Here is a 23,514-nt window from a genome sequence, read left to right on the forward strand (position 1 = left end):
TTTAAGATTTATGATTACTACAACTGCTTGGAAATAGTTTCACTGTTCTCTTGTCAGAACAGTGGTAGTTTTAAGCCAATTTCTGATAATAGCAGCAAATTAAAGTGTCTCTTGACTTACATTGCTCATAAATATCCAGAGAAATAATTTTATTTGTATATGACAACCTGAAATATTCCATGCAAAGCATCACTGTTTTCAGAGAGTCTCAAGATTTGCCTGAGCAACCTGTAAGCCTTAAACGATCTTGTTCTTGTTAAAGACAAACCTTGAGTGCATACGGCTACCTGACTCGTACACAAGTACTCTGGAAATACAGAGCATCAGTGTTGCAAAAGCAATATTTTTCAAGTATTTGTAATTTAGTACCCATGAATATCTAAAAATTATTATCCTTTTTTTTAACCTTAAAAAGCCAACCCCACTCACTCTATGTGTAAACAGCTCTCCATACATACAGATAAGATTTCACATAGATCTAGCAATTCTTAACAGTTTTTTTCCCCTTTCTTATACTCAGAAAATAGTTTAAGTAAATAAAAATTAAAAGTGTCTATTACCAATACACGATGGCAGAGGATAGTCCCATGCCCTTCTTTCTCCAGTCATACACTTTAGAAGGCTACTTCCATGGAGTGTGTAGCCTGGATTACATCCATAGATTATAGTGCTTCCAGCAAAATGGCCTTGGTCACTGATTTTGTATCCAAACTGTGGCACACCAGGGTCCTCACAATGTGAAAGCTCAAAACCTGTGGTAGGAGTAAAACATTGCAATTGCAAAATCAAACAGGTATATACATTAATGGAATTAATACTTCCTATTTCCCAGTAGAAATTAAACCTTTTCAGAACTCATGTAATGACATATTTAAGACTGCTTCTCTGTTTTCAAATGGTCTAAGTAGGATAACTGTCTATATCCCTCACTTAGAGCATGCAAATTGAACTGTCATAACACCATTTTTCTTAAGAACCCAATTAAAGACTGAGAAGGAAATCCATTATCATTATCAATCACTTCTAAAATGATATGATAAGTTACAGAATGGCAGTTAAAGTGACTGTCCATTTACTTTTATGACAGTCTAGTTTGTGAATAGACTTTTAAAGGCTCAGAAACAAAACAGCACAGCAGATTTTTTTTGTTGTTGTTGCTGTTATTGTGCAGTTACACCAATGGCACAACAGCCGCTATGGCACCAAAGCAATAATGTTATATTCATCAATCCCTACCATAATCCCGCATTCAGTAGTTTGTAAATTAAAAGTCTACAAGCAGGAATCAATAATAATGATGATACAGAGAATTCAATCCAATCAGCTTGTTTATTTTGAAAATTAAGAGACATGCAGCAAGAAGGAAACAAGATGACCTAGGTATTAGAGAAAAACAGGGAATCATATTAACATTTTGGGGAAAAAATAAACTCTAACTTGGTGAAAAGATTTTCTTCCAAATAAGGGTTTCTATTACTATCTGTGAAACAACTTTAAATCTCCCTTTGTTCAAAACTAAATGTATTCACTCGATATCACACAGCTCAAATGCTTCATGGGTAAAAAAGGCAGTTTGTGTCAGATTGCTACTCCTGTATGTAGGTGACATAGGAGCAAATGAAGGAGTGAGAAGGAACATCCTCCACTAGATCAGGTTGCTCAGAGCCTTGTAGCTCCAGACCTTGAATATTTCCAGGGATGGGGCCTCAAGTACCTCCCTACAAATTTATCTGCTTGAGGTTAGTTAAGGTTTTTTGCTCATATAAGAAGAAGAAAAAAAAAAGAATAGGTCAAATGCTGTCGTGCCAGTTATTCCTTCAGCTATTTTAATGTGTCACTGAAAATGGCTCATCTCCTCAAATGCCTCTACAACCTCTGAGATGAATTTTTTTCATTCCTAGCTAAACTATTTTTTTCTCAACACACTGCATTACATAAGCTCTAAAGAAGGCTAATATGAATAGGAAATGAAGACAAATTTTTGGAGTGTTTTTTGTTTTCATTTGTTTTGGGGTTTTTGGGTTGGTTTTTTTTGTTGTTGTTGTTTTTGTTTTTTGGGTTTTTTTTTTGTTAAATATATATTCCCAGTCTGGATACTTTATTGTTTAATTTTGTCAGTCTACATAAAAGTACAATGTTTTTTATTAGGAATTTTTGTTTATCACTCTGGATCTCAATTGGATTATCCTAAGCTGGTGAGGGGTTTGGAGCACAAACCATATGAGGAGAGGCTGAGGGAGCTGGGGTTGCTTAGCCTGGAGAAGAGAAGGCTCAGGGGAGACCTTATTGCTGTCTACAACTACCTGAAGGGAGGTTGTAGATAGGCAGGGGCTGGTCTCTTCTCCCATACAATCAGCACTAGAACAAGATGACACAGTCTCAAGCTGCACCAGGGGAGGCTCAGACTGGATGTTAGGAGGAAATTCTACACAGTGTGATGGGCCATTGGAATGTGCTGCCCAGGGAGGTGGTGGAGTCACCATCATTGGAGGTGTTTGGGAGGAGACTGGATGGGGTGCTTGGTTGCATGGTTTAGTCGATTAGGTGGTGTTGGATGATAGGTTGGATGCGATGATTTTGAAGGTCTCTTCCAACCTGGTGTGGTGTGGTGTGGTGTGGTGTGGTGTGGTCTATTCTATTCTATTCTATTCTATTCTATTCTATTCTATTCTATTCTATTCTATTCTAACTCAAAAGTTACTGGTCTAACACAAAGTATTGAACATGAGTCTTAAGATGGAGGACATCTTTTTTTTTTTCTTTCACTTACAAATCATCACTTTGATCATTAGGTTACGATAAAGAAATGTGAACTGTTTAAAATTTAATGCATTTAAAACTACTCATATACTTAGATATTTTTATGTGCCACAATTAACTGCATTTTTTAATATCCTTTTCAAGACTGAAAAAAAGTGCAAAATAACTCTCAAAAAAAAAAGACAATATTTTAAGTGTCAGATTACAAAAACTGCTAGATGTTTTGGGGGGTTGGTGGTAAAAATTATGAAACTACATTATTTTGATTAGCAATGAGTGATCTGATATTGATTTTATTGTTTATATTTTGATTGCATTTTCATTATATGAGCAAAGAATATTCATTCATTTAAAATCATAAATCTCTTACTGCTGTTTTCACAAATACTTACTGGTATACACAAGCTGAAAGCCTTCATCAGTTCCCTCCATGTCTGAGTTAAATTCCAGCCACAAATGATTTGAAGTACTACTTAACGTCAGTCCTCTTAGTGATGCTCCAGTATATGCACCCAGCAGGTGAGCAGTGTTATCTTTGCCATCATAGATCTGTAAAATATATGTGAGTTTTAAAATTATCTAAACAAAAAATTAAAAAACAATGTACTATTATAAATAATATATAAATAATGGACTATTTAATTTACAACATAGTTCTGTAAATTTCCATTAAGAGGAAGGACAGCTCTGTCAAGGGGTATATATTGCCAATCTGAAGTACTATTTGGGTGTGCTGTTTGCCTCTCTTAATTTGACTAAACTGTGTAGTCTTTTCAAATGGACAATTTAAAATACATCAGTTCCTTTTTGAAGAGGGAATAGGTTTCTCATATATTTAAACCTCTATGTTTTCCCTTTCACTGACAGCAGTGTAGTGCTGGTCACTGGCTATTAGTAAACACCCATTTCCTGTAGCTGTGTTCGCCTCAAGTCACTGAGGTGGAATAACAGAAATGCTCACATGCTCCTAACTCAAACTTTTTAAATAAACCTCTGATTTTTTGATTTATTTTTCTAGGCAAATAAAGGTTCATATATAGAACTGCTTCTGTAAGTTGAAAGGGTAATGTAATCTATATGTAAATTGGAGTACAAGGCTTTTATTATTTATTTTTCTTCAAGAGCTGTTTTTTTCCCCATATTTGAAACAGAAACTTATATCAGACTACTAAATATATTTTAAAAAAATCTCTTAGTAATTCTGCAAAGTTGCTTGCAAGCTTGATTGCTTTAAAACATCACAGGTTGCTGTTGTACTCCTATTATTAATAAAAATGATTACATTATAACTTCACAGTAGTTGTTAACCCATCCGCTACACCCTATGTGATTTATTTAGTGATTTGTATCATAATGGAATCTTTGATAAATGGGGTTTAAGAAAAATTTCACTTGCAAATCAGCCAATTCAGCTATAAATAATTTTCAAACTGCAATATAGGGAAATTCCAAAGGTTTAATAAAAAACAGGGAATTATCTCCAGTTGTAAGAAAGATCTAAACAAGTACATCAATAGTAATAAATGTAAGCAACAAAGTTCTGAAATAATGCTGTGAAACTTTATGATGCCTGTTCCCCATATGTGAGATTTTGCAGAAATGTCTCCTGTAATAACAAAACTGCTGAAATAAAACATGTAATTTTGATCCATAGCTAATGAATAAATAATTAATAGTACAGCAGTTTAAGAAGCACAGCGATAGGACTCAATATATTTCCCCGGTTTTTACTGGAAAAAAAAAACAAATAAAATCCAAGCAAACTTAACATTTAAATAGCAATGTCATTAAATAGAGTGAAAATAAGAAAGACAGAAAGTACAATTAATATTTATCAACAAAAAAGTAATTAAAAATGTAATAGTATTTAAATAGATTAATTACTTTTATACAAGACTTTAAGACCTTAAAGCTATATTGACATCAGTAAACAAGTCAGAAAAATAACTGAAAATTAATTATGAAATATATTTAATTTTATTCTGGTAACTGAAAGAAAAAACATACATTCCAGGTGAAGTAATACTATTGAAATCATGACAGACTTAAACAAAACCTATCTTGAATTTGATGCAATTTCTCCTCATCTCTCCAAGCTACTTAGAACCAATAATGCCTAAGGATATAAATCTAACACAAATCTAACTCCTGTGATGTGTATATCACCAATAATCTACCAAAGAGAGCTATTAATAAGTTTTATCAGCTGCTCACAAACCACTTCATGATACAAATTTTCCCCAGGTTACACTTCTCCATACACATACTTTGTAACTGTCTACTGCATTAAACCTTTCACACTGGTACACTGATATCTCTCTAGAGCTGACACTAATTCTACTTTACAGCCTAACTATCACTCTGACTACATAATGCTTCTAAGCCTATATAATTTCCTTGAAGCAAGAAAATTTAAAGGACCCTAATACTTCTAAAATTCTGATGCTTTGAGTAGGAGAACTGTGTTTGTGCAAAGCAAGGGTGTGATTACTTTGAGCATGAAATTGAAATACATTTTTTTCTTTTGCTTACCAACTTTCAAATATTCAAAATAATATACATCCCCTTTCTAGAGATAGTGGAGTCTCCCTTAGGACAATAAATGGATGTATATTTTGCAATATAATTCTCAATTTAAGTCACTTTAGCTCATTTTGTGCTTCATCCAAGTTAAACATAAATTCATAGATTTCAATGACACAGAGTAAATTGCAAAGAAAGTGGAAACATCCTACAATCTCTTGCAAGATTTTCAGAAGTAGCATTTTATTTCTACGCTTCCTAAAATAGGTGGAAATGTTGGCGAAAGACTTTGAATGAGTTAGCAATTCATCTTCAGAATTTGATCTAGAAGATGAGATTTTATGTGAATTAAGGTAGCATCACGATTTTTAATATAGGAATATGCTTTCTTATTGGCCTTGCCAGCATATCTGTATTTATATCATTAGGATGCTAAGTGTATGGCCAAGAACGAGCATTGTGAACATATTATTTGGTTGCATTCATCTTTCTTAAAGTCATCCTGTAGCATTAATGCAAAGATAATTGATTCATGACTGTATAATGCTTGAATATGCCAGTGATAAGCTAGTTGGAAAACAGATCCATCTTTATCAGCTATTTAAAAGCCTGATATGTTAAATGATTAATTCATTAAAAGGAGAAACGGCACTGAAAATTACATTCACGTTCTTCTTATCACAGTGATACTGTGAGGAGCTATCGGGAAGGATGCTAATAGTGAATACTGTTTAAATAAATATATTGTTAATCAACAAATATAGTGTTTAAACTGGGGGGGGGGGAAGGGTTATATTTATAATTACAGTGTAAAAACCCCCAACTTCCTAAGTGTCATGGATGAGAGCTTTAAATGATGTAAATCACTTGTGGAATCCTGATTTCAGATCCTGCCAACTACATCAGTTTGTCAGGAAGAGAGCAGAGAACTTAAAGTCACTTAAGAATCAATGTCAAAAATATTAGGGGGAAAAAAAGTGATTTTAATATAAATTTATAGAAAGCATTACTTAAGTTCACTCTATTGCTATATGGAAGGAAAATCTAACGATTGAATTTGAGTTGTGATTTACAGAAGGGTTGGGAAAAATTATTTATACAGAGTTAGGGGAGATCAAGTCAGGATCGAGTTGTAATGATTCTTGTGTTATTTTGGAATAACAGCAAGTTGAGATTCACTAACACTATTATAACAAATCACAAAATTAGATATATGATTTTCTAGCAACATTTAATTAGTCAATAAACATCAATTTGTTACAAGAGAAAACAACCATTTAATTAAAGATTCAACAAAGTTTGCAAATAAAATGGTGCACACACACAGAGGGGTTAATTTATGATTAAGATGTTTCATCCTCTGCAGAATATAGTAAAATGCTGTACTTGATAATGCTTGAATGTCATGAGATCAAACTATGGTGAAGCTCACCCTTCCAACTGAATGTTGCAAAATCAAATTATACTAAATTACTCAAATTATACTAAATTACTCTGTTCCTTCACTGCTGTGAATCTATGTTTTGAAATACAGGTTAACAGCCTGCTGCAATCCCAGAGATCTAAAGGGCCTCCCTTTGATATTTACTTTGATAGTTTGGTCAGTATTTTGCCACTGTGGCTGCAATTCTTGTCAGGTGATCTTAATAACTTTCAGAGTGGGCTTATGATCCAGGCAAGAAGCTTAGGCAGTGGAAGTTCCAGGTGTGGAATTTAGGAATTAGGGAGGGCCTAATCATCCCAACTCACAATATTTTCTTCAGGACAAGGAGGTATCAGATTGTCTCAACACACTGGCCCAGTAGGCAAGGTCAGACAACGCCTGACTGCCCCAGCCTACTACACTCACAACTGAAACAAGAATAAAGTAACTAAAGCAAGAACAATGACAGCTGGTGTTGACACAGCAAAGCTGCCTTGGGGTAGGGGCTTGGACTTCCACACTAAGCTCTCAAAGGTGTCTATTTAAAAAAAAAAAAAAATAGAGCAGAAAAAAAAAATAGGGGAAAAAAAAAAGGAAATGAATGGCCTTTTTTCTTCTAATTGATTTAACTCCACAACATTTTAGCAAGGAATTAGTATAAAGTGAATGTATTTAATTCATGCATTTCAATCAAACTATTTTTAAGAATTGCCTTTGGAACATAAAAGGCATATGGATATGAAGATCTGTGCCTTTATATAAAGAAGAAATAACATAAAATCAGCAGCTCAGAGCTGAGACTGTCAACACCCTGTCAAATGTATCATTTATATCACATACAAATAGAAACACTAATATAAAGACAGAAAAGGACCCATATGTTTGGGGTTTTTTTCTGTCCCCCTACATTTATTGCCTATTTCTCACTTATGTTTTCAGGAAGCGATTCCTAAAAGGATTATGATAGCAGATGTTGAGACTCTTAAGACAAAGATTAGCCAAAGGTCCCAAAGGGCACCTCCTTTCTAATTCTTTGCACAAAATCCCTCAAAAGCTGAGTCACATCCACACATTTTAATCTGTCTCACAGGTGAGAGTAAACAAATGAAGTAAAATTTACTCCTTCATATTTTGAAGGAGCATAGAGTAGTGAGCCAAGCACAGAGGAAGAAACCCTTGATGTCATTTCTTCTATTTGCTTTGCTGACTGATTTTGTAGGATAGAGCAAGACTGCTTCACTACAGTATAAAAATAATAGTTTATTTTGTTTTTCTGCATAGGTGCAATCTCATCTGTTACATCAGCTTTCACTCCGCATACTGCCAAGCACATAACCAACTACAAATACAATACTACAAATCATCCCCATAAGAAATGGACATTCTGTTTCTACCTTGGTCTTTTTCATACTTAGTATTCCTTTCTCCTTTGGTTTAGGTTCACATTTGCCTGTAGGACTTTTTTGGGGTAGGGGGTTAGGCTTTTTGAAGCTTAAAGGAAATTATTCATTAATTAGCACCATGTATAGGTACGTTTTATTCATGTTAAAATCTACTTAGAGAATTTGTTTAAGCTTCAATTTTAGTAAAGGCTACCTTTCCTCCACTAAATCATGAAAGTGTATGAAAAAATCTTTTACATAAATGAATACATATATACTCAGCTGATTTCAGTACAAAGTGTTCATACAAAGTGTAGTTGATATGGTTATCATTTTGCAGATGTTTCATACCACACACGAGTAGAATTATTAAAAGGGTAGATCTCATGCTCAAAATATAGTATGTAGACAGTGCATTAAATTAAGCTTCTGGGCGTAATGTTTATTATGTTTATATCACAGATCAAGCTATGAAGATACTGAGGAAGAAAACAAAATTTACAAAAGATGCAGCAGACTAAAATTCAACACTAAGAACAGAACATAAACACAGATTAAGGAAACATTTGGTAAGAAATACACATGTTTTAAGAAACAGATTATGGAAGCTTCTCAAGTTGCCTTATTTTTAACACATTAGAAATGGAACTGGTTTACATACATATATTTCTAGGAGATGGTTAATATAAAATTTAACATGTTGCAATTCAAATTTAGAAATAGCAGATACTTTTTTTTGTGCTTACATACCTTAAGAACATCTCCTTGGGCTAAGTGAAATGTTCTGGCAGAAATATTTATTCCTTTCCCTGCTTGTACCTGAATGCTATAAATGCATTCATGATTGTTTTCATAGTTAAGAGGATAATTGGGGGACAGTAAGATGCCTTCGTTATTTGTTGTGGATGCTCCACATTCAGCTGCAATTAAAAGAAAATATTAAGGTATATTTTAATAGAAAACATAAACACGTTCAGTAATGGTAATAATGGGAATGTTAATGCAACCTAGTTCAACACCATTAACATTTATTGGTATCTAAGATTTATATCTAAATATATGTTAATGAGAGTGAATGAAGGCTACAGGAATATCTCTAAAGAGCAATACTTTAATAAAAGTATGTTATATGATATGAAGAGTTATAATCATAATAATGATACATTCCATGATTATAATGCCTTAAAGGATCCTTATCGAACTTTGTTTTGAAGGAAACATATTTGTTTTTATTTTTCCAGTACAGAAATCCACAAAGAATTTCAAAGAAAGTCAATATAATCTAGGAGTTTATATGCTTATGAATTTATTTATACATGCAAATGCACAGATTTTAATACGGACCAATGAAAAAAGGTAATTTTCCTACAATATTCATTCACTAAAATAAACAACAGGGTCAATTGGATGAATTATAGTAGAGAACTGTGTTATAACTAAAATCTAAACAATAGAAAATATATTCCCTAAAGAGGCAGCAAAATTTCCAAGGGGGAAACAAACAAACAGAAAAAGTAATAAAACAGATTTATGATTAAGAGTTAAAACTAACAAATGGGAAAGTATTTCCAAGTAATACTGTTATTATTCCTAAAAAGAAGCCTTATAATTAAGGACTTTAATTACAAAAAAATTCCAAAAGCATAAAACCTTGTGGCAATCCTACATTAGCTATTCATCACTAACTCTCATTTACTAGCATATTTTGGACTTCTTACATAGTTTTAATTAAGACATTTTCAGCATGGTGTTTTACCAGACATTTTACCAGGACACTGAAAAACTGCTACAATTCTTTCCCCCTATTTTTATTTAGTCTTGACATTATAGCCTTGCATTATAGTGCAAAGAAAAGAGCATTTCCTCTGTCTTCAACAGATTTGTACTAAGTGTTACACTGGGTTTTCTGGGTTTATGTTTGTTTTCAGGATCACTTCAATATTCTTGGTCTCACAAGAATGTGCCTCGGTTACTTCGGCATGAGAAATTAGTTTATGTCATAGAATAAGAATTTGTACTGTGAAGAGCTCTGTGGTGCATTTAATGGCTTGAAAAGATATTTAAATAACCAATGGTACTTGAGAGCTCTCGCTGATTGTTAACATCATTGTAATTCCTACGCCAGGCTTGTTTGTGCAAAATATAGAATATTGAAATATACATTTTGAATACAAAGTTTATAAACAAACAAACAAAAAATCTTTATATGATTAAAAAAAAAAAGGTTAGTAATTCTCTCTGCATGTAGCTAAACCAAACATTGTTCAGAAAGCTAATCAGATACAGATAAAAGCAGACAAAATGTTTGATGGTTATCTTTAACTCAACAGCAATACAGAACAAATACCCAAATAATTCAGATATCATCACTTTTCTCAGAACAGTTGGATACACAATCTAGACAGAAGGGAAAGACCTTGTAGTCCACATGATCATGTTTATCCTTTTATTTCATTCCAAAATAAGTAGTTACTTGCAGTCTGAAGATGCACAGGTCAGTTTTTACAACACATAGGAGTAAGATAATTGTAATTTCAAGTTTGTGGGATACCCATTCCCAATCCAGAGAAAAAGGAAAGTCAAAAGGCACAAAGTAATTGTGGTATTAATTTAATCCAAAGACTCTGTTTTTGTTCAAGCTATAATTCAAAACAAATTTTTAAATCTGAACACAACAGTGAGCCAACTGTTAGGACACTTTTAACGAATAGTTGAGAACCATGCCACATTGTGGATGCCTTGCTTGGAAAGGTTCAAGGTGAGGTAGAATTGGGAACTGAGCAACCTGTTCTCGTGGAAGTTTTCCCTGCCTGTGGTAGGTCTCTTCCAGCCCAAACTTATTCCAGCAAGTGACAGAAAAAAGAGACTGAAGAGACACGCGAGGGTAAAATTTAGTGAAAGTTTGCAGAGGGACATATAGAAGAGACAAAATAAAGGACAAAACACTATTTTTTGCGTAAAATGAAAATCATAAAGGAACTGAAAGCCTGTGATGATCCTTTAAAAACATACTTAGAGCTGTTACAAACATTTCTGCAGTCTTAATATTTCATTTTAATAACGTTCCCTACACAATAGAAATGAAGCTCAGGTTAGTTTGATGCAAGGGTTTTAAACAGTAAATCCACTTATTTCAGCTGAAACTATGTTTCCACAAACACTTTAATTCAGCTTTCTATAAATTACAAGGATGTAACACACAGAGTGAAGTAAATCACTGTTTCTGGATTTATAAGCTCACCAGAGGTTTTCCAAGCGGTTTGGGTAACCTGAAAGACTTAAGTACAATGAACCCTATGCTGACTGAGAAAATGAAAGGCACACTGTCTCCTTCAACCAGCAAGAATAATGCTTTTTAGCTTTTATTTTATATTTCCTGTCATAATGCTCCAAAAGATCAGACACACAAACATGATTTTCTGTATCATGTAAACTAAATAGCAATATTTTTTTCCTCATTTATGTTTCTGCACGAGTTCTTCTTTACTGGTAATTTACTAATTCATTTTCAGTATACTACTGCTTGCAGAAATTTATTACTAAAATTTAACCTCTCTTCACAACTGCATGCATTCGTTATTATTCTTATGGTTAAAAATTCATCAGCCACAGCACAAAAATATTTTTTATTCATGCATTACACTAACTCAGCTTCTAAACCATAATGCTCCTTCTGCATATGTGAAATTCAGAACATTTGTTATACCAAGAGAAGCATAGGAATAGTTTGGAAATTAAAATCATCATAAACCAACTAACGTTAGGTAGGAGGAAGCAGATAATCAATCAAGAGCTATTATACAATCAAATTATGAAAGAAACTTGTGTTTTAATATGCAACTCCATATAAAAAATTGAAATATTTCAATTGCATCTTGATAGAGGTATTTTCATACAGAAGCTTTTCCATATACCATATATTCTTGAATAATTAAAAGGAAAAAAATGCAGGCAGCTAAGTAACTATTTCAATTTTTTAGGGCTTTTGTTAATAGTTTCAAAAGAACAGAAAATCAAGGTGATAAGGAAGAATTCAGCTCAGACAAGGTTAGCATTAAAAGTTCAATTTCTAGTCAATGCTACCTCTACCAGAAAATGGTTCCTGTTGGTTATCTTAGCTATCATTCTAAAAACTGGACAACAATATTGAGGATGTTTGGAGGATATGGTTCTCTAACTTTCAGAGGAAGCCTGGGTTGAACTTAGTTTAAGTGCTCTAACTACATTTACAAAATTTTGTAATACTAATATCCATCAGAAGATTGTATGGCGGAGGAGGAAGGCAATTATTAGGCATTTGAACTGCTAAATGCTGATTTAAGTTTATACACAATTTTCCTAACATATTAATCAAAATAAGAGGAGTTAACATTGTGCCCTCAATGTGAAATGTCTTCAGGTGTAAGCTACGAAGTCCACTACTAGTTCCAATACTAAATATCTTTTGAAAAGATTGAATAAAATGGCTAAGGAGATATGGAGAATGTGAGTACACTAATAAGTATAAGGTGAATTACCATGCTTTTCCATGCTGTAAATCTGCAAATCCATGGACAATGACTACACATACAAGCAAATGAAAGCAGCTGACCACGTACCCACACACCTTGGCAGAGGTGCACTCCATACTCGTCGGCCACCACCAAGACAAATAACTTCTGAAGCTCCTTCTAAACGATATCCAGCTGAACAGGAGAATGTCAGAATATCTCCCACTCCAAAATTAAATCCTGCTCTGTTACCAAATTGAGGGATCCCCGGATCTTCACAAGGTTCAAGATTATACTCTGGGAACAAGAGAGCAAGTCAGTTTGCATGAGTGAAAAGATCATTTTTGCTATCAGTCACATTTCTAATCTCACAGTTCAGTAATTTCCACTTGACCAACAATGCAGATTTTAGATTTAAAACCAAAATGAACATGTGAATGTTAAAGTGGTAATTATACTACATTAAAAAGTAAGAGTAATGAATGCATTCACAGCATTTTAAAGATGCATAACATAACATGCTTTATCATTCTTGTAAGAGGCATAAATGTACCAGGTACATAAAACAATGGCACAGCATAAAAGCCTAAATAATTGACACTTGGACTGAAATTTCACTAAAAAAAATTAGATTAGTTTTGTTTCTTCCCCCTCGATTTTACAGCTTACTGCCATCTTATTTATCATGTAGCAGAAATGTCTCTACAGAGGCATGGAGGTTTGCTTGCTTTGATATTATTGTGCTTAGGAAATAACTTATGTAATTTTATGATTCAGTATATACATTCATCAAAATCACTTCAATTTAATTATTTTTTTTTCTCTTTATACAAAATGCTTAAAAAAAACCATTTTTTTTTCTTTTTTTTTTTTTTTTTTTTTTCCCCCAGGAGTCAGGTATTACAGGTATTTCCTTACCAGAGAAAGAAATATTAAATCCTTCATATGATATTGAAAAATCTGAAATAAAGCGCAGCTGAGCCCTGAAATTTCCATAGAGGCCAGCATTGATTGGTGAAGGAAGCTCTGAGCCTGTAAGACGTGCTAATGGCTGTGTGAAACTGCCATTCTCTGTTATTAGTAAGTAGTCATGATGATCCTCCAAATGAAATGTGTAGAAGGTGAACTGTACTCCTGTTAGAAAAAGTAGAATTAGATTTACATATCACACCATTAACATCAATTTAATTAAGTCAAGTATTAATTAATTTCAATATAAAAAATCATGGTTCAGGAAATGAAGATACTCTATTAAAAAAAATGTATCCTGATTTTTAGTATTAAAATATCTTTTTGGCAGGTCTTTGAGGTTTGACAGTACCTTTCACTTTTGCCTTTGTCTGCAAAATGTGGATCACAGTATCACAGTATCACTAAGGCTGGAAGAGATCTCAAAGATCATCGAGTCCAACCTGTCACCACAGACCTCATGACTAGACCACGGCACCAAGTGCCATGTCCAATCCCCTCTTGAACACCTCCAGGGATGGTGACTCCACCACCTCCCTGGGCAGCCTGTTCCAATGACAAATTACTCTCTCGGTGAAGAACTTTCTCCTCATGATGCTTGATTTGTGGAATTAAAAAACATATACTACCAATTTTATGTAAAATCCAGTGATGGACTACAGGTATAGAAAATGAAAAAACATTTTATGGCAGAATGGGAAAGGTAAACATTCTGTGCGTCCTGTGCCAAATTCTATGGTCCTGCTCTGTCAGGGGGGTTGGACTCGATGATCTTGGGATGTCCCTTCCAATCCCTAACATCCTGTGATCCTGTGATTATTTCTTACAGTTACCAGTATCTTCATATAGCAGCAGTAAAGGACAGGTTATAAAATGTATGACATATTTTAATGGCACACAGAGTAACAACAGCACTTCCTCTCCATAACATGTGGCATACATCAACAGCATGGATTTTTGCAAACCATGAGACATTTAGAAAAGAAGATATGTTCTGAAACACATTAACAATAAAAAGACTTAAAGGTCAAGACTGGCAATTAAATTATTCTTTTTCTGCATTTCTGTAATTAAGAGTCAGACCATGATGTTTGGGTAGAATGCACAGAAAAGTCAACAAAAAGAAGCAGGAGAAGACATTAGCTAATTCATGGGATTATTGAGACCTTTAGTGTAATAACATTTTCAGGGTTATCATCTATTAGAAGCCAATGATTCAGATTCTGTAAAATATAGCCAATGATGTAATGCTTAGAAAGATCCATTCATGTGATTGAAGGTTAACATAGTATATGAAGATTAATGATCTTACTGTCACAGACAACAGACTTTTAATAGCAGACATAATTTAATAAAGAAGCAAATAAATACCTCCCCTCCCTAGTTCCTCTGCCTCCCCCCAACAACATCATAAACAGGGCATCAAAATCCAACACTGAAGCTACTGTGCTTGACCCAGCTGTCTAAACATAGGAACCATGAGCCCCTTTAGGTGTTGGGGATTATCTTTTCCAGAGTTCACATGCAGCTTTAGAAGGTATTGTAAGGGTATCTGTAATGTAATGACAGTTTATAACAGTGCCTAGTCAAGGACCTTTCAGTATAGAAAGCAAAACCAATAAACAAGAGAAGGAATAAATTATATACATATAAGCTTTAATGAACAGGATTTAGTGGAGACACTAAAACCAGAACTCTTATGTTTCTGACTGATGGGCCACTGAATATATCAGTGTAATCTTGTAGCAGTTCAACGGGAACTTAGTAACTGATTAGAATAGAGGAAAGAAGATTATCTTAGGTCTCATGGAAATTAGAAATTTACAGTGGAGCATTTAAGGGAATTCATGAGATTATGTAAAATCTAATATGAGATTTTTAAATAGTATTTGAAGGCTTCAAAAGTTTGTGGGGGGATGTTTAGAGTCAAAGACAGGTAAGGGGAGAGATCATAGTGGATAAGGGAGAAAAAAAGTGCAGGAAGATGAAAAGTGTTAAGCTTCTCTTACTAATCCATGCACCTAACCACTGGATCCTCTTTAATATTTTTAAAACTCCATTCCTAACTATTTAGTATTAAGGTGTGTCCTCTACCCAGACTGTGAGCACACATGTGACCACTAGTGAAATTTATTATGGATTACCTGGTAGTCAGGATGAGTTCAGGGGCCAACAACTGGAAAAAGGGCCACTGGTCACACAGGGGCAGCACCTGGAGGGAGTGGGATCAGGGGGTCAGCCCCTGGGCCAGAACTTGGAATGTTGTGGAAGCATCTGCATGTGCAAGTCTGTGTTACTCCTAGCAAACTCCTGCTCCCAACAGCCCAGCTACAGAAAAATGATTTGGCTGCCTGTTGTTGCTTATGGTATTTCAGTGCTGCTGGTGCTTGCATGCAGAGAAAACACGTGTCATTGTCCACATTAGTTTGTGTGACCAGCTCGCTCTGTTAGTTGGACAAAAGTGGGAGCAACAAGAGAAATCCTTTGTATCTTAGACAACTCTAGAATGTGCTTCCTTTTAAAGAAGCCACAGAAATAGATAATCCAGTGAATCTATTCTGCATTTTTAAACACCTGAGAAAAGCTAATAATCTGCTTTAACATGCCTATTTATTTTTCTAGATGATGTGACAATAAAGCAGTAAAAATTACATACTGAATTTTGGTATCAAAGTCAGTTTACATGTCCTTTGAGCTAATTCAGCTTTGGGATTGATAAACTCTTCAGTGTGTTTTTGTTTGGTTGGTTTTTGTTGTTGTTGTTTTTGTTGGTTTTTTTTTAATTGTAGTTTTACATAGAAGACAGTGTTGATGACAAGAAAAAGAAAGCTCTTAAAAGAAAAATGTGGTATTAGCAGAATGAGGCTGACATTCATGCTATAGTTGCTGCATTTGCTTCACTCCAAATTAATTTTTGCCATTTTTATGCATGCATATATACAGCAACACCAAAATCAGAAATGCCAAAGAAATTTGTGGTAGTGACCCAAAATAATGTGATTGCAGCAAAATCAAAGCTGGGATTCACTGAGTATTGTTCAAACACCGAACTCAAGGTTTAATTCAAATGAATGTTTCAATCAATTTTCCTGAGTACCAATTTTACCAAATTACCCCACAGAATTCTGCCGCTACAAATGGGTTTTTTGTTAGTCTCACACTGAACTATCAAACTTTGTCTGAAAAAAAAGTTTAAAGAAAACTGGTTTTTAAAAGTCATATTGCTAGTTAACAGCCAGTAGAAGCCATCTCTTGAAGACTCCAAATACGATTTCAAGAACAAAACAGAAAAAAGGAATCACAGGTCAGCACAATTGTTTGTGAGGGGAAGTCTTTTTCATGTTATCAACAAGTGTCATCAGTATACTTTGTCACATTTTTCACACCTTCACAGAGGCAACTGATGAAATTCACAATTGAACATGTCCTCCTTCTCCCTCTCATTCTTTCTCCATATTCTTTCCAGTGTTACAGATGCTTTTTTTTTTAATTCATATCTTATCCTACTTATATTCAATTTATGACACCTATCTCTATTTCTCTCATTCAGTTAATGTTTAATTCTTATGCTTCTCTAGCTTTTTGACTCATTGTACTATGCAATCACTCCCACATTTAAAATAAAATATCAACAATCTTTTAAACAACTCATTAACTTCATTCTTTTTGTATGCCATAATTTGAATATCTTCACTTAGGTTTTCACTGCAGATTCTTCTGTTGATACAAAGTCTAAATATGAATTATTGCTTCAAGCTAACAGCTCTCTGTCATTTCCTCAGTAACAGAGAAAGTATGAACCTTCTTTCACATGTGTGAATTAATGTGCATGTATCCAACTGCCTGTTACTTGGACTGTAAACAACCTAAGGATTTTCTGTTCTGTGGAAAGCATTAGGGTCTGGTGCACTTCTGGAATTCTAGGAATTACTGCAACAAAAAGAATCACAAAATCAGCAGTCCAGTTCCTATTTTATTGATGATAACTTAGATCCAGAACACTGGACTTACATGTTTATTCATCTAGAAGGGGGGGGGAGGGCGTTATTTTTTTACCTTTTCCATGGGTGACATCCACAGTCCATGTACAATTGAGTGAATTTGGATACAGATCAGGATAACCAGGTGACAAAATTGTTCCACTGGGTCCTCTAACGTCTCCACCACATAAGGCTGGAAATAATACAGAAAATTAATAATTAACTAAGAGATAAGAGAAAACAAGAACCTTGTATAAGCTTTTGAAATACTAAGTTGAGCAACATTTAGTAATAAAAAGGCTCTCATACCTTAGAATTATCTGGATTAAAACTCAGTACCAAGTAGAGTTATTGAATCATAGTTCTCTGAATACAGGTTATCTCAGAAAGGCATAAATTATAAAGCAAATCTTAATTTTTACTCCCCCCCCCCATTGTTTCAAGATTAAAAACATCAATTCTTTTTATTGTACATTTTCTTTTCTAGTTACCTGCATTACCAAAAATTTCAGTCGTGCTCCAGGGTTCAAAACCAACACAGTGAACTGTTACTGCCACCAGATTGAAATGCTTTAGGAAGATTGATTGCAGTTCTTCATATGAGAAGCTTTTCCAAAGTAATTAGCACAAACTCTCCCTTTTCAGCCTTAAGCAGTCAAGCTCTCAATCAGTGTCCTTTCAGAACTTTCATTGGTATCAGCAGTAGTTTGAGCCCACAGCTTAATCTAAGCCAATATTCAGCAAATCCATTTTTAACAATAAGGTTTTCTGTTTAGCAAACACTAATGCTGTTGGTATGGATATGGAGAAGGCAGAGGATTTCAGTGACTACTTTGCCTCCTTGTTCACCAACAAGGGCTCTAGCTGTATCCTCCAAGCTCCAGAGAACACAGATGGGGAGTGGGAAAGGAAGATCTACCCACTGTAAGCACAGAGCAGGTTCGAGACTATCTAAAGAACCTGAAGGTGCACAAGTCCATGAGACCCAACCACATCTACCCACAGGTCCTGAGGGAAATGGCTGATGAAGTTGCTAAACCACTGTCCATCATATTCGAAAGGTCACGGCAGGACAAGCCATGCAGCAAATCGAGAGAATAACTAGACTGTACCTTCTGTCTTACCCTGTACCTAAGCAGACATTTGGCTCAAAGAAAAACATGCATTTTTCAGACATTTCAGCAGCACTGTGGAATATTTTCATAAACATCACAAAGTTTTGACAGTGATGTTACTGCATTGCTTGCCATCACTATCTTTAAGGCACTGAATGAAGAGAAATGTACATTTAATTACATTTTTCTTATAAATCAGAAATAGAAATTCATCCTATATCCTACAATTAAGATCACTTTATTTTGCTCATATACATTTGTTTGATTGTTTGAGCTAACCGTATTTCTGCTTTAAATGTAGATATATCAGGGTAACCTAATGATTTCTCTCTGTGTGCTATTTCCTTTGCCAACTTTAGACTTTTTGGTCTAGTGGAAATTCACAGACTTGGTATCATAGGTTGAGACAAGACATTCTAGGACCATGCTTGCCCAATCTCATAACTGTTGCCACAGAGCAATAATCTCCCAACATAATAAATGTCCTCCTCACTTCTCTGATTGATAGACAATGAAGGTAAGTACTGTTCACTTATCAGCAGATCTTGCTGTATTTAGACATTAGTAAAATAGAATTAGGGTCATAACATGTTATTGGAGCTATGGTAACTAGCTACTTTGTCTATACCTTAGATCAATTTTGTTGCAAAGAAGATGCAATCAGTTTTTATCATCACAGGAAACAACTCAGATAAATAATGCATTTTAGAATGGGTATTTGGAAAACTTTTCAGGAATGCAAATGGTGACAAAACATCTATGGCATGCCATCAGGCACTTGGTGCAGCTCTGTGAAGGCTAACAGATGGCAAAAAAAAAAAAAAAAAGAAAAGGCAGCAAGGGCCCAGCATTTTATAAAACTGAGCCAAGTTGACAGATCTGAAATATAAAATGTGCACTGGTCCTGATAAGATGGCAAACAGCCCAAGCATATAATATCACTACTAGTATATACCATTTTTTACACAGTGCAAAAGAAAACAGAAACACATGAAAATAAAACCAGTCAAATAGAATCTTCACACATTTTTCCACATACTCCCTCCCTTAACTCTCTCCTCCTTTGTACTGAATGTGATGCTCATGGCATGGGATACACCTGTGAGCCAACTCAAGTCATTTGTTCTGGCTGACTCAGAACTGCAAATGGCCTGCAGCCCGTGGCTGGCCTGTGATTCTGTCCCAGCAAAACCAGGACAGTATTACAAATAGTTTCAAGCACTAACAACATATGCAAGTTCAGAAAGAACCATGGAGTGAAAAGAAGGTAAATCTATTAATACATAGAATACATAGAATAGAATACATAGAATAAACCAGGTTGGAAGAGACCTTCAAGATCACCACGTCCAACCCATCAACCAATCAAACACCACCCAAACAACTAACCCACGGCACCAAGCACCCCATATACTACACAGATGTGCTTGTGTATATATAAATCTAAATAAAATACACGTGAACAAGCACACAGAGGCTAAACTACTTTCATTTGCTCAATTAACTCTAGCTTCCAAGTAATAAAAGGAGACTTGTACTTACTGTGAAATTTGATAATAAAAAAGAAATATAAATATAGTTAGCAACTACTGAAACAATGAATTAGAATTTGTGCTTCACAGAAAAAGAAATTTTGGCATCTCTCTTCCCTAATTACAGAAGACATAATATGTCTTAAAATGGGATACAGTTAAGTAGTAACAACCAAATAACAATACAGAATCATAGAATTGTTAGGGTTGGAAAGGACCTGAAGGATCATCTAGTTCCAACACCCCTGTCATGGGCAGGGACACCTCACACTAGATCAGGTTGCTCAGAGCCACATCCAGCCTGGCCTTTAAAACCTCCAGGGATGAGGCTTCCACCACCTCCCTGGGCAACCTGTTCCAATGTCTCACCACCCTCATGGGGAAGAACTTCTTCCTAACATCCAATCTAAACCTACCCATTTCTATTATTTTTTAACATTCCCCTTAGCCCTATCACTCCCTGACACCCTAAAAAGTCCCTCACCAGGTTTCTTACACGCCCCTTAAGATATTGGAAGGCCACAATTAGATCAAATTATTATAATCATCAGGAGTTGAGGTATATCACACAAGCAACTAACTTAATAGAAACTAGGATACTGTAGATTACTCATAACATAAACTTTTATTTTTACCATCTTATTTAAAACTTAAAGGGAAATACTACCTATTTCCAGCTCTGGCATCCACCACGGTGAATATTTGCATCAGGATTTTAACTGTTTTATTTTTATAAATGCATGGACTTTAGCTTAGAGATAACATTTCTGCTGTGTGTCCTGGATGTGGCACAAGTCATGTTTGGCAATTCATTTGGACAGCTAGGTGTTTTCAATATAAATATGGAATATTTTCCATCTTTCTTGAACATTTTACTTGCTTTTTGTTAACTTTCTTAAGCAAATTAATTCAAGTGGAATGACAATATTTATTTTTAATTCAAATCATGAATATGAGTTGTTATGTATTAACATACAATTTCGTGTTATAATGAAGGAAAGAAAAATCACTTTGTAGTCTTAATTAGGTATCTAACTTTTACATTCATTTTCCTACCATTTTAATGGAATGAATATAACATTTCATGTATTGGGTAGAATAGGTTTTCTAACACATATTCAAAGCTTAAAAGCAAAATTTTATCATAATATTCATATAGAAAGGACATGATGGAGCAACATTTTGCCTTATTTGTTAAGAATTGAGAGATTACAGTCAAAAAGTTCAAGGCTGTCCAGACAGATAAGTGCACAGTAAATCACACGGTACAGTTAGATAGGAACGGTGTAAATGTAATATAAGTAATATCTTCTAAGCAAAGCTCAAAATAACCTTTTCTATCTCTCTTAAATTTGGCTGTTTTCCAAAAGCTTGTGTAACATTCTCATTTGAAAAGAATGATTGTTGTTTACTGCATGTCTATTTGTGTGTTTATGGTGTATGAACCAAATCACCTCCTCAGATGAACTATTGCAAAACTAATAAAGGTACACAGTAACATAAGTTGCTTTTCCCTGTGGATTAAAAAAAACCTGTTAACCCATGAACCAAAGTAGTAACAAAAATAATTAAAAAATCAAAAGTCTAGGCCCTGATCAGTGCCATCCCTTTTGAAAAGAAAAAAACCCTAGTATTTTGTAAGACAGAAATTGGTCATATGTAACAACTCTACAGCATGCTTAACTGTATCTTTCTAACAATCTACAGACTAATTAATTTCTTCAAAGGAGAATGACAGTTTGATAAAGCTCATAGGTTTTACTTCTCATTCTTTGAAGCAGCTTTACTGTTATGGTTGTATATTTTTTTTAACAAAGTACAGTTGGTACCCTAAAAATCATAAAGCAGTTCAAGTACTGTATAAATTCAAGTAACTTTTCAACAAAGTGAAAGGTTGAGAGGTAATGAATGTAATTGGAATATTGGAAGGTCTCAGTGGACATTAAGACTATCTATTGTGTGTCCAAACAATAGCACAAGTAACTCAGAGAAGAAATGGCATTTTCATCCCTGGAGATAAAACAGTTGCATACAGTCCTGAGCAACCTGATCTAACATCCAAAGTGGACCTGATTTGTAGGATACAGGTTTGAACGAGATGATATTCTGACATTCCTTTCAACTGCAACTGTTCTATGATGCTGCTGAAAATATTTTTCTTAAAATGTTTATCGTTACAGAGGAAAATTAGACTCTACTCAAAGGCCAGAGAGCTCTAAAATTATTGGGGGTATTTTTGTTGTTTCTTTGCTTGTTTGTTTTTCAGAAATATTTTGCTGTAGTTCTGTATATGTAAGACTATGGTCACATATGTTTGTGTACAGACATACACAGAGAATATATGTGCTAAGAAATCACAAGTGAAGAAAATATGAAATTGTTCATGCCTATCAATTATTCAAATATGAATGAGTTATACAACCTGTCATAATCACTCCCCCTCAGGCCATTCTTCAGGGAAGGAGATGGTTTGCTCACTTTTGAACCATCACTCTCAGCATTATCTAAATGTTCCTGTAAATAATGAATTGTGTCTTCCCTGATGAGCTTTTGGTGATACTTATCTGTTTTAACAGTCAAACACGTAATGAAAGTATTATATTCCTTCAAAGAACAGAATTTCAGTCAACACAATCTTCTACTCTGAGGAAGAACTGCTTCTAAGAAGTTTTTGTTTGGTTGGTTTTCTTTTCCTACACTCTTCTCTTCCCAAACATTCGTATTCGTGATTCTTCTGCACAATTATCATGGCCTGTCTACATCTCAAAAAGTTGTGCAATTATAAAAAAGAACAATTAAGAAAGGATGTTGCTCCTCTGAAAATGTCAGTGTTGAATGACCAGGAATGGTGACCAATGTGTTTATTAGTGGTGCAATTAAGATAAACCCATACTTGCAGTTCATGTAAAGAACAGTCCATTTAGAAAATGCCTTTTTTTGCCCCTGGGGATGCAAGGACTCTAGACTCCTGTTTAAAAATATTTCACCAGAGAAGAAAGTCAGCAATGAAATTAAAATTAGTTCAACCATGAATTGATTAAATTTACTAGAATAAATGTACTTAATCCTGCCTCTAGAGCATATTTATTTAATGGACAATTGCCATTTAGCAGTGTGCTCTGGAGAAAAAAAAAACACAAAATCTCATTTACTTAATGAAATGCATGCTAGCTCAGCATCTTGAGGAAGACATTTCTCACAGCAGAGCACAGTATTCATAGGGAGTGTGTTAATACTGTTTGTTTTACATGGTTACCATCTAGTGCCTATCACCATAAGAAAACAGATTGCATGTTTATGGCCTACTCGATAAAATATTGTCCCCTTGTCTGTGAGCTGT

At 34.5% G+C, this 23,514-nt stretch overlaps 1 protein-coding gene across 1 annotated transcript in view; it reads right to left on the reverse strand.

Annotated features, from left to right (window-relative positions):
• Nucleotides 1-23,514, reverse strand: part of CSMD3 (CUB and Sushi multiple domains 3) — a 386,198-nt gene that overhangs the window by 134,759 nt on the left and 227,925 nt on the right. Inside the window, exons 20-25 of the mRNA XM_009905784.2 lie at nucleotides 17,604-17,720; nucleotides 13,497-13,712; nucleotides 12,687-12,875; nucleotides 8,839-9,008; nucleotides 3,153-3,309; nucleotides 561-752 (exon numbers count right to left, since the gene is read on the reverse strand). Coding sequence (XP_009904086.2) covers nucleotides 561-752; nucleotides 3,153-3,309; nucleotides 8,839-9,008; nucleotides 12,687-12,875; nucleotides 13,497-13,712; nucleotides 17,604-17,720 — 1,041 coding nt within the window. The remainder of the gene's footprint in view (nucleotides 1-560; nucleotides 753-3,152; nucleotides 3,310-8,838; nucleotides 9,009-12,686; nucleotides 12,876-13,496; nucleotides 13,713-17,603; nucleotides 17,721-23,514) is intronic.

This window comes from Dryobates pubescens, chromosome 14, assembly GCF_014839835.1.
Source record: "Dryobates pubescens isolate bDryPub1 chromosome 14, bDryPub1.pri, whole genome shotgun sequence".
Classification (NCBI taxonomy): domain Eukaryota; kingdom Metazoa; phylum Chordata; class Aves; order Piciformes; family Picidae; genus Dryobates; species Dryobates pubescens.